We start from the raw sequence: 11473 nt of genomic DNA, 5'->3' as shown, positions 1-11473 counted from the left end.
TTTAACTAGTCTACGGAAAAGTACGGTATATGGAGTAGAAAATACACCATTTCTTTTTAAAATATTGATAATAGGTCTAAAGATATCCTGCAGACAAAAATTAACAGACTACTACAATAAACGTGTATATAAATAAATAATCCAAACACATTTGTTTAATTACAAAAGATGTATTTGTGCATTCTGAACAGGAATACAAGACAGACATCAAATGTAGTGTTAAATGTAAAAGGTGTATTGTTACTGTTGGGAGAAAAGTCAAAAGATTCACTTCTGTACCTCAGCAAATACAGATACTCACATGAGTTCACATAGTGTAGAAAACTTCCTTGTACAAAAGAAAAAAAACAGCTACATCTTTGAACTGTAACATAGCGTATTTTTCAGGAAAAACAATGTATTCGTTGTAAATTACCCAGTAATATCACCCCAATGGCGAAGTATGTGCATATATAAAAATTTAAGCAAATTAAAGCCATGCAAACTGTAAAACAATGACCATACAAATTGACAGTAATAAATATACTGCTAAAGGTTACTTGCCAATCATGCTCTCTCATCATACATACAAAGTTTCATTAAGTGACACTCCAAACCTCCACACGGTGGCACTGCAGCAGAGGAGACAAACTATTCCTCAAAGAATGATTTAAACACAAGGGAGAAAATGAGTACGCAATGCCCTGATGAGACTGACTTTGATCTGGAAAAACAAACAAAGAACGTAACAGCAATTCTGAAGTATGACAACCCAACTTTGTAGAGCACCTTTGTAGTGTTGAGACATGTTTTATAAGCCGTTTGTCTGCAGACCAACATAATAAATCGGATAACTTGTATAAATGAAAATGGTAGAACTCAGACTGTAATGTCTGAGGAAAGGAAATAGGTGTTTTGTTGGATTTAAGATGCAAAAGTCCCCCTTTCCTATTAAAAACGACGCTGTGCTTCATTTCACAGTTCTTACAAGGGCTGGGCAATAAGTACACATATATAAAAATGGCAAGTGTAAACTGTGAACTGTGTTCCACTGCGATGCTTTACATTATTACTGATTTATATATGTATCCACACCCAGCCATGGCTTCTACCCGTCATGAAACGATCAAAGCAGGAGTGAGTAAGCGCTGCTGACAGCAGTTGAGCATCTTGTGGGAAATGAACATAGAAAGCAAAAAAGTACGCATGCAGATCATAACAAGACATGTGGAGACAGGTGAGCTTGGAACAGGTTTCTTATCCACGTGACTGTGGGAAAGAACAGGATTAGGTAACGTCTCCCACAACTATCATAACCGACTCTCGAATATAATCTCTGTGTCAGACAGGATTTAATCTCCTTCATGAGGCGTTCGCCTGCGTGTACGTACACTGAACGTGTGTTGAGGTTTCTCGTTGCAAGCTGTACTGCAGTGTGCTTTCTAGTGGAAACTGGTACGACACAAACACAACACGTACTTGCACAGATTTATGAAAGTAAGTCGGGCGAACTTCCTACTCCACAGCGTGCTCCCACGTCTTCCATATTAAGCCCAAAACACTCGATATGCTGCTTCAACAGCTTCAGAAGGATCAACACAAAAGGCCTTTCAGGTTAACAGTGGAAAGTAGGCCAGAACCAGGATGTTAGGCCATCTTCTGTGCTATTTTTGGAACAAGGGGGGATTGCTGAATAAATAGAGGAAGGAAGGAAAATGGCTATCATGTGAGGGAAAGAAAATATGGCAAACATAATAAAGCAAAAGCTCCTCAGAGAGCCACAGAGGGGCTTCAAATATTCAATAAGTTAACACTCAAAAAGACAAGTGTGCCTGGCATCAAAGCACGGAGAGGTCAGTATATAAACAAAAGGCAAGCCAACACACACTTGGAGGACAGAACCAACACTCACAACCCCTCGCAGTAACAGCTGCAGCGACGCGTAACCCTTATTCCAGCTTTTTCAACGCCGCCTGCTCCGATCCCGTTCAAACGCAGAAGAGAGTCTACCAACAAATAAGGCATTTCAAAAAAGAGAAAATATATATGTGTGTAGTAGTGTAAACAAAAGTTTCTAAGCAAGCGATATGAAATATCATGAAGATATTTCTGCCAGCCGCTGCAGCAGAGTGGAGAAGCCGGCCGCTTGCTGGGAGAGCTCGGCGACGCGGTCCACCATCTCCTGAGTGGCGGATATTGAAGGGTAGTTTTGTGCGGCGCCCTTTGTTGCAACGACAACCGTCTTCAAGGCCTGACAGAGTCGTCCACCTGAGGTTGTGATCTGAGGAAGAAAAAAAGACATAAAAACATGATTATTACACAACTTTGATGCATTTATTCCTCAACACACCAGCTAGACTTCATGATGGGGGTTTTCTCTCCACACCTTGGCCCGGAGGTCAGCAGATGTGAGAAGGCGGGAGAGCGTGTCCCCGATGAACACCAGCTTGTGCGCCGTCACGATGAGACTCTTTCCTCGGGCGACGAAGATGCGCGGCGGCTGGTTCCCCTGCACGCTGCTGAAGAGCACGTCGATGGCGTCCGCCAGGCAGGAGAGGTGAGCGAGGCTCTGAGACGAGTAGAAGGACAGCAGCTCCGAGTCCTCCAGGGAGAGGGACGCGGGAAGTTGAGGAGACGGGGTCAACTGTGCAGAGGAGAGAGGAAGTTAGTGTTGGAAGGGAAAGGCATGCCAGAGAGTCAAATGTGTCTCTGGCACTAAATGTATCATCTTCTTTAAGCAGACATCTCTGATTGATGGAGTATAACTGTGTTCAACCCTCTTTTAAATAAGGTCGACGGAGTCTTACACCGAACTTAAAAGCCAGAGAAAGTCGTACATGCAGTACGTCAGCGAGTGGCACTGTGCTTTGCTGTCACTTATTGTCCTGCAGCCTCCGTTCTATGTGAGGCAAGATTGTTAAGATTTACAAATGACCTCTTGTTGGTCGTCTATGGTGTAGCCAAGGAATCCAGCAAGGAGTAGAAAAAGAAAATGCAGACCGAGCGATAAGAAAACATGACCTCAGTGTCAAGAAACAGAAGAGCAAACTCAAGAGATAACATAATTCAAGACACGGTTGTAATTCTGCTTATGTACGCGGTTACAAGCCATTCATGAGGTTCACGAGACATAAAATAAGGGGTTGACGGGACATTGGGTCAGGTGGTGTTGGGTAAACATGGTGTGTGCAGACTGACGATGGGTTTGTACCGCATCAAGAGCCAAAGAGCTGCAGCCGGCTGGATTAATGAGTCACAGTGTTCATTAGTAAACAAAGCACACAGGGAACAACACGGAGTGAATCAATGACTCGTCTGTGTAGACTTGTTGTTAGTTTCTGTTCAACAAATACTTTGGGATTGCAGGAGTGAAGGATTGTGTTTATATAAAGAAAGAAGAAGAAGAGACTCACCGTTAGATCTGCATTGATGGTATGCATGTGTCCGTTCTCACCCAGAATATCAGGAAGTGGCTCAGGTTTACCCTAGTGTGGGAAAGAGAACAGTCAGGTATGTTTACAGACACATTTAGACTCCATGTTTGATAGTATAGTAATCATTAATCCTCATGTGCACTCAAGACCGTTAGCAGCAAAGGTACAGATGTATTTAAACACAAAAAAACACATCAGAAAGAGAAACGAACGGGAGAAAATACAAAACAATTTCATCATGACAACTGACCTGCAGCTTGACGTATCCAACGCTGTCTCCAGTAGGCAGAGGGGCCGGGATGGGAGTCAAGCCGATCCCCGCGTACTCATTGCTGGGGTCATCCTCTCCGTCACCGGGGCCTATCGTCAGCGTCACCGTCGACAGAGTGGGAGGCATGGGGAAGGCGGGCTGAGGGGTTGGCGGCAGGGGCCGCTCCTGGATCCAGCTACCTTTACGGGAGCCCATCCCACCGCCCGAGGACTTCCCATCGGGCACGGGGAGCGCGGGCAGCGGCCTGCGGGACAGGGAGTCTTGGGAAGACAAACGCGGGCGGCCCTGAGCCTGCAGGAGGAGGGCGCTCTCCTCCAGGGAGCGCTGGACCAGCGTCAGCAGCCCTTCGGACGGCGGAGCGCCGCCGACAGCGGACAGCGCCGGCAGGAGGTCAGACAGACGAGCCCACGCCTGCTGAAGAGGCGGCGGGGGATCGTCGGAATGACACGCTTTCCAGGTCGACAGGATTTCAGCCAGCGAGGTGGCCAGGTCCCGCGACGACAGAGCGGAGGCCGAGCAGGAGGCCGCGCTCAGCACCGAGTGGACGAGGCTGGAAAGCGTGGCTCTCCACTGCACGTCGCCCGAGCCGTTGCTCGAAACGGAGAGGCGGCGGGTAGAGGTGGAGGACGACGACAAAGAGTGGGGGAGGACTTCGGCGGTCAACGCGGGCATGTCGTAGATGCCACAGTCGGGCTCAGAAGAGTCCCGGTTGTGACTTCCGCCGCTAACTCGTTTCTCAGATCCGGGGACACGGTAGGCCTGTCCGACATCCTCGCCGGAGAGGCCGACGGCGGACTCTCCTGGGCCCAGAGGCAGCCCTGGAAGAGTAGGAACACTGTATACGTCCTCGTCGACTTCTTCAGGCTGGACATCCGACTTGGACAGATTGAGAGTGATGGTGGGGACATCATAGACCTAGTGGAGGAGAAGACAGAGGGAGCGTTTTGGAAATTATGCGTGTTCACTTTATGATTGTGTGGATCATTTCTATGAGACAGTGTATTCATTGTGCATTGACACAATATGGGGTTTCTGTGTCAATGAGGGGAACAATGGTGCATCCACAATAGTGGAGGTTCACAGAGTTTGAAACAATAGCATGTGTCGTGTGAGTTTAAAATACTTTAGACTTCCTTTAAAGCTGGTTTATGCATTGGATGATCTGTTAAAAGTAAAAACACATGCCGTCACATGAGTCACCACAACCACCAAACGTGGGCAGACGCATTAGTCCCCTGACAGAGCCGAGTCTAAAAGCAGCGCGTCTGCGTCCAGTAATTGCAGGCAAAGAGGAAAAAAATAATCCAACAGCTGGCGGATATATTTAAGTAACGTTAAAGGGGAGACCACTGGGGGGGCAGGGTGCTGGTGGCCTGGCCCTGACAGATGGGTGTGACGGGGAGAAAATAGCAGCAGCATTTGGACTGGTTAGACAGGCTCCCCCAGCAGAGAGAGACAGGTGTGGCCTCGCCTCGAAGGGGGGGCAGGGAGACAGGCTGATGGTGGAATGTGGGAAGAAATGGTATCGGGGTATATGATAGTCATCTGTTGTTGGTGAAGCGCTTCACTTGTGCAGACATGAATTCAACACACCAGTTTACGAACGGTTCCCAGGCTGTGTTAGTAGATTCTAACATTCATAAGGATTGTCATTTGACTGTTTAATTATAGGCTTCAGACAGAAAAACCTCCATACGTCATTGATGAAAGTTTAATGTCTGACAAATTTTATGTAAACAGACACTTCAATCTCCAAAATATGAGACAAGTCATAAATGTAAGAGGAGGTTAAATACATATTAAACAAAATTCTCATTTAGAAAAACGGGTACAAACAAAACGGGTCGATCTGTGGCTCAGTAAGGACTGTGAAGGGTCGTCTTTACCTCTGTCTCAGGATCAGTTTGTGGCGGGACACTGCGAGGGGTGTCATAGATGCCATCATCATCATCATCATCGTCACCACCAAGGGAAGATGGGACGGGGCGCTGCCACCTGCCACTGGGAGGAGTATCATACACCTACCAAGACAAACCAAGGTTTCGGTCGATCAAAAGTTGTATGTTTTTCAAACATGCCGATGAAACGTGGACAACATGCAAACTCTCTCCACTAACAAAGTCCTGAAGATAAAATACATTTTGGGAGCAATTTAAAGTGGTAGGTGAAGCAGCCATCACAAACCTGGTCATCCACGTCATCCGAGTAATCCCGTTTGTCTCCTTTTTTGTTTAGCGCGTTGTTGCTTTTCTCCAGGACGTTACTCGTCCTGTCCTCCTTACTCTGAGGACCCCCCCTCTGTTTGTCCTCCTCAGAAGTGACCTGAGCGGTGGGTTTTGGGACATAGTTAGAATCCGTCGATGACGGCGCTGCATCTTTCCTGGTGACTCCCCTCACCGGAGGTGCTGGTGGAGGAGGTTTGCGGGCGAAGTTTGGTGAGCCGGGAACCCTGACCTGCCCTGCTCGGACCAGCGAAGGAGACCCCCGGTGACAGGCTAGGCTGGGTTTGCCCCTTGCGGGTCTGGGAGATGCTTGCATGGGGGATAATTGAGATGGGTGCTGGTGGGCCAAAACTGTGGCTGAAGTCCTGTGGAGGTTTGCCCCCACAGCGGTGGGTGTTTGGTACATCCCAGGTGTGTCCTGGCTCACTTTCAGCTGGGGGGTACCATTCGAGCACGCAGCAGAGCCCACAACTCCTCCTGTTGGGGATTGGTAAACATCGTCACCTGCGAGCGGCGTACCTTTGGGCACCAAATAACAGTCGTCCGAGTGTCCTGTAGTTAGTGTTTCTCTAGGAACTAGATATGTAGTGTCCTCTGGTTCATCAGCTGCCCTTGGAATTCCAGTGGGGGCGAGGTACACGGACTCTGAAGCTCCTGGTTGTCTGGCATGCTGAGCCGCTGAAGGCATGGGAGATACTGGAGTCTGATAAAGCGTTCCTGTTATTTCTATGCCTCGGCCTCTCAGAGAGGGTGAGCGCGGACGCCCCGCCACCCCTAAGTCCCAGTCAGGTCTGGGCCGGAGGCCAGAGCTCGAGTGCGAGCGTGGGCGCCCACTCTCGACCCTACGGAGCTCCCCGGGCCTCAAGGGAGCTCCTCGTGCCTCACCAACACCGGGCGGGGAGCGATACACTCCATCTACGTCATCTGCACTGCCGCCGACAGCAGTCCGGTTCAGTGGGGGGACAGGCGACAGGTAGACGGAGTCCTCGGCGGGGCCACGACGCGGGTCGGAGCCTGGGGGCGGGGCGGTCTGGAGGAGTCGAAGACGGTTTGCGGGGGCAATGCCCTGTCTGCCATGCAGGGAGCAGAGCCACCAGCCCGGCCCACCACCCTGCTCCTGTTCAAGAACCATCAGTATGTCACCCTTCCGGAAAGCCAGCTCCTCCGGGCTCTCTGCCGCGTTGTCAAACAGCGCCTTTGCCAAAACCGTCTGAGAGAAGAGGACGAGACAAAAGTAGAAATAGTAAACACGGACCACTTCCATTCATTAATTCAAAACAACAAACGGCCATTAAAAGTAGGTTTTAATCGACAGCCTAAATTCCCCATGAGCTAGTATCTCACATCTGCATAACACAAACAAGCCAGTACATTGACATGGCAATGCCAAGTCAGGAGTATCAAAAGGGTGATTGTTTGGGGCCATTGAATGGAGAGTGAATAGGAGTGAATGGGGAAGATCTCGTTAAATGTCCATGCGAGAGACGGAGGGACAGGAAGAGGTTGGGTGAACACAAAGAACGGAAAAAAATGTAAAAGCTAGCATCATGACAAACTACAAAATTCACAGCTGTGTCAATAATTATGAGGCAGAGAGAAAGAGGGGCACAGTCGGGGAGGATCAATGTTCAATTGGACACAGGGGCTTAATGGTAATGAGCAAGATGAGAGGGGGGGGAGGGGATAAGAGGCACATCTGTCCCTTGCTGTTTAGGATTTAATTGCCAACCTAAAGCCAGAGAGTCAGGCCCTCCTTTCATTTTCTAAACCAACCCCCTGGGGACAACTGGGCTCCATTGAGCCATGTGGGACCCCCTTTAAAACAGTAATGGAGGCAATGAGGGTCCTGATTAAATACTATAGATATGGTGAGATAATAAACAATGGGGAAACCATGTCAAACAAATTATTCATTCTTTAGCTTTAAAATAGTTTAATTGTGAGAGAGTTAATATATACAAAAGAGACAAATACTGTACTCACGGAGACAGACATCGTTGCAAAGTTAACAGTAACGTCTCAGTTAGAAGATAACTCCAGCGTCCTGGTCAGTCTGGGTCGTCCATCTAGATCTGAGGTTATGGTTCTCATGGACGTGCTGGTCGCCGGAGAGACTCGGTGCAGAAGCACGGCAGAGTCGGTGGAGGACACATCTCACTCGTCCGGGCGCCTCGTCGTCTCCGCCTTCACACGGACCCTGGTTTCTTCACGACACATTCATAAAACACACACACAAGACAGTTAGCAAAACCCCCCCCCAAACTCAAGACATCGCGGGGCACGTGTGAAGCGAAAGGTAGGCGGGCAGCGGCAACACCTGTCTCTCCTTTCCACGCCCAGTAACGTTATGTTAAATGCCAAGTGAAAGCTAACTAAAGCTAGCTTAGCACCAGATTTAAATAAGCGGTGTGCACTCGCTATCGAATATATATTTTTTCTAATTATAAATAGCTATCAAGGTATAAAATACGGTTCATTTAAGTGTGGGCAAACGCTAGCTTCAATAACGCGAGCGGTGTTGCCGCGGCCTAGCTGCTAGCTAACGTTAGCTACGTTAAAGGTAGTTCTTTCGCTCCTAAATTCAGTCCAAAACAACAATGGCACCGCCGGATAAACCCGCTTAATCCGATATGTTTCCAGTAAAAGTGAGCACCCAAAGCCGCCATCATAAAATAATGAGCGTTACCTTGTTTTTTGTATCTTTTCGCCCATAAACTTCGCATCGGCGTACAGTCCCAGGATACGTAAAAATCACTTCTTCTCAGTCGTGAAAATCAGAGGCCATCGGCGTTCCATCAGCTTCGGCGATGACAACAACGTTGGCTCCGCCCCCTCAGAGCGTCACGCAGTCCACTGATCTAAAAGCATAGCACGAGCGTGGGCTTCAGGCTTTTAGAGCAATCCAAGACGTGTGAGCTCGCGCTGGTTTCCGCTGTTATGATTGGCTCGTTTTTGCGGGTTGCGTTAGGGACGTCCGGATTTTGTAGTTAATCAGAATACTATGCTTTGCACTGAGAAAAAACTAAATATGTGGTCCACGCTATGTACATCACCGGACAGTACAGCAAAATGAATAATTTTCTGAACAAATGGCATCATTGTTTCGACGGACTTGGTTGTACAGTTGAATTAAAGAGCAGGCAAGTTCGTAAACCGCTTGCTGGAGGCTTTTATTTTGACAGCGTGACCCGGAACATACAATGAATCGTCGGTAGTCAAAGGTCCAGAAGTAGACTTTGGCTTTTAAGAAATTCTTCCACTTTCAACCTCATATTCAGTATTGCATGAACTGCAGGGTGAGATAATGCTCTTGATCACATTTGCGTAATTGCATTAGTTGCTTCAGCAATGTAGCCCTCTGCGTAAACTTTTACTAAATTGTCTTGAGTTTGCCTTTAATACCAATCAAGTAGTGTGTCGTTGCTGTAGCGTCAACATGTATCAATAAGTGTATTAATTATTTAACTTAAGGGACATATCAAAAAAGTTGTTTCCAACTCTGTTAACTAATTGTTTACTTCTATCTCTGCACTTAGCTTGTGCACTGCTGCTGTCAGATGACCTCTACCCTAGATACCCAGTGTTTTCATAACAATAATATTGGTGACTATTCTGTGTTCACAGGTGATGTTGAGGAGTGTATTCAGGTGCCTTAGGACCAATCCTGTTGCTGGCCAAAGAAGTATGTCTCAAAGTAGCCTTGCTGGAAAGGTAGCCATAGTCACTGCCTCCACAGATGGGTATGAATTACATTATGAATTCCTCTTTTGTCTAAACTCTCCAAAAAATATGATGATGATAATTTGATTAAGCTGGTATTGAGAGCATCCTCACTGGCTTCGCAATAACTGAACTGTAACCGCAACACACAGTCGTGTTGTGTTCGGAGTTTGCGCTCTCTAAAGCAAATGTCACTACATTACATTCAATTGGCTGAGGATGGCACCTGCAATGATCTCAAACAATTGCCTCATAATAACGTCATATAAAATAGCTACAATTGTTACAGACTTGATCCATTACTGAGATGCTCTTCTCCTCCTCCTCCTCATCAGAATTGGTCTGGCTGCAGCTCAGGCTCTGGGAAAGAGAGGAGCCCATGTGGTGGTGAGCAGCCGGCGGCAGGCCAACGTGGACAAGGCCGTGGCGCTGCTGCAGAGCCAGAGCATCCAGGTGACTGGCACCACCTGTAACGTTGGGAAGGGAGAAGACAGAGAAAAACTGGTCCAAACGGTGAGTCCACATGGCTGAATACCAGCAATTATGAGGTCGTCAGTGATTCGTATGACTTATAACCTCATTAATAGTCTCATTCTGTGTTTGGACTAGACTCTGGATCAGTGCGGAGGCATCGATATCCTGGTGTCCAACGCAGCGGTCAACCCTTTCTTCGGAAACATCATGGACTCCACAGAGGACGTCTGGGACAAGGTACACACCACAGACGAAGCCCCGGGACTCGCTTAACAAGCAAATGAAGAATTGTGTGAATGAGTCTGTGGCTCTGAAAAATCATTCTTCTTCCTCCATTTATTTATTTGAATATGGGATCCTTTCTCTCTAGATCCTGTCTGTAAATGTGAAATCGGCCTTCCTCATGACTAAGTTGGTGGTTCCTCATATGGTGAAGAGGGGGTGAGCGACAAACTAAAAGAAGATCCAAAGAACAAAGACTTTACAACTCCATGCTGTATATTTAATCCTAAATGCTGTTTTCCTTTTTAGTGGGGGGAATGTGGTATTTGTGTCGTCTGTGGCTGGATACCAACCGATGCAGGTCAGTGAGAGAATAAACAATGTTTATATAAAGATAAATAGGAGGTCAAGTCCCACGTGAATGTATGCATGTTAAGGACACCGTGTCTCCGTCTCTGCAGGCTCTGGGCCCTTACAGCGTGAGTAAGACCGCTCTGCTGGGTCTGACCCGGGCGCTGGCCCCTGAGCTGGCTCACAGTAACATAAGAGTCAACTGCGTGGCCCCCGGAGTCATCAAGACTCGCTTCAGCTCTGCGGTGAGGAGGGAAAAACACACACAGTCACACACTCAGATCCTGCATTTGCTACCAGTGTTTTCTTTGCTCTCGATAAATGTTAAAATCTCTTTAATAATACACCGTGTTGTTCCAGTTATGGGGAAATGAAGACATCGTGGAAGAGTTCAAAAAGCAGCTCAGCATTAAAAGGTACAGCCCATTGTCACAAGTGTCTCACTAATATGCTGAACAATGAACACATGAACACCATATTTCACATTGTGCTCTTCAGAATCGGAGAGCCGGAGGAGGTCGGTGGAGTGATTGCCTTCTTGTGCTCCGAGGAGGCTTCCTACATCACCGGAGAGACCGTCACGGTGACTGGAGGGATCGGATGCCGACTCTGAAACAAACTTGTGTGTTCCTGTGTAGATAAATAAACGTTTTGATTATAGTTTCACTGCTCTTCTCAAGTGTTGACACAGCACAGCCAGAATACATTTAAAAACCTTATTAATACCAGAGCGTATATAAGCCACGACAATTTAATTTAATTTCCAGTCTGTGTGATAAGATGACATTCAATTTCTAAAT

The 11473-nt window shown here is 47.4% G+C and overlaps 2 protein-coding genes across 3 annotated transcripts; one reads left to right on the top strand and one right to left on the bottom strand.

The window, feature by feature from the left end:
• Window positions 1–150: 150 nt before the first annotated feature.
• Window positions 151–8713, bottom strand: efs (embryonal Fyn-associated substrate). 2 transcript variants are annotated; one of them, XM_076092624.1, is made up of 8 exons: window positions 8593–8713; window positions 7890–8110; window positions 5869–7116; window positions 5571–5705; window positions 3664–4599; window positions 3393–3464; window positions 2366–2623; window positions 151–2260 (listed from the first exon to the last, which is right to left on the bottom strand). In XM_076092624.1, the coding sequence occupies exons 2-8, from the start codon at window positions 7899–7901 to the stop codon at window positions 2075–2077; spliced, it is 2847 nt and encodes a 948-aa protein (XP_075948739.1). In that variant the 5' UTR covers window positions 7902–8110; window positions 8593–8713; the 3' UTR covers window positions 151–2074. The 2 variants fall into 2 exon arrangements, with proteins under 2 accessions (XP_075948739.1, XP_075948737.1); XM_076092622.1 differs by having other exon boundaries at window positions 7890–8701.
• Window positions 8714–9086: 373 nt separating this feature from the next.
• dhrs4 (dehydrogenase/reductase (SDR family) member 4) lies at window positions 9087–11333 on the top strand. The gene is made up of 9 exons (XM_076092618.1): window positions 9087–9202; window positions 9531–9646; window positions 9962–10139; window positions 10236–10337; window positions 10471–10541; window positions 10632–10683; window positions 10784–10918; window positions 11034–11089; window positions 11172–11333. Exons 1-9 carry the CDS (start codon window positions 9191–9193, stop codon window positions 11284–11286), a joined length of 837 nt encoding a protein of 278 aa, XP_075948733.1. The 5' UTR covers window positions 9087–9190; the 3' UTR covers window positions 11287–11333.
• The last annotated feature ends 140 nt before the right edge of the window (window positions 11334–11473 follow it).

Source organism: Anarhichas minor, unplaced genomic scaffold, assembly GCF_050575085.1.
Source record: "Anarhichas minor isolate MPS153535 unplaced genomic scaffold, ASM5057508v1 ptg000016l, whole genome shotgun sequence".
Classification (NCBI taxonomy): Eukaryota; Metazoa; Chordata; class Actinopteri; order Perciformes; family Anarhichadidae; genus Anarhichas; species Anarhichas minor.
This window is presented reverse-complemented; position numbering and strand designations above follow the sequence as displayed.

Coding starts and splice junctions, on each gene's coding strand:
- efs (XM_076092624.1), bottom strand. Junction 4,600..5,570: donor AAACTGATCCTGAGACAGAG/GTAAAGACGACC, acceptor CTCCTCCACTAG/GTCTATGATGTCCCCACCAT. Junction 2,261..2,365: donor CTGCTGACCTCCGGGCCAAG/GTGTGGAGAGAA, acceptor TTTCTTCCTCAG/ATCACAACCTCAGGTGGACG.
- dhrs4 (XM_076092618.1), top strand. Junction 10,338..10,470: donor CAGAGGACGTCTGGGACAAG/GTACACACCACA, acceptor CTTTCTCTCTAG/ATCCTGTCTGTAAATGTGAA. Junction 10,542..10,631: donor CCTCATATGGTGAAGAGGGG/GTGAGCGACAAA, acceptor TTTCCTTTTTAG/TGGGGGGAATGTGGTATTTG.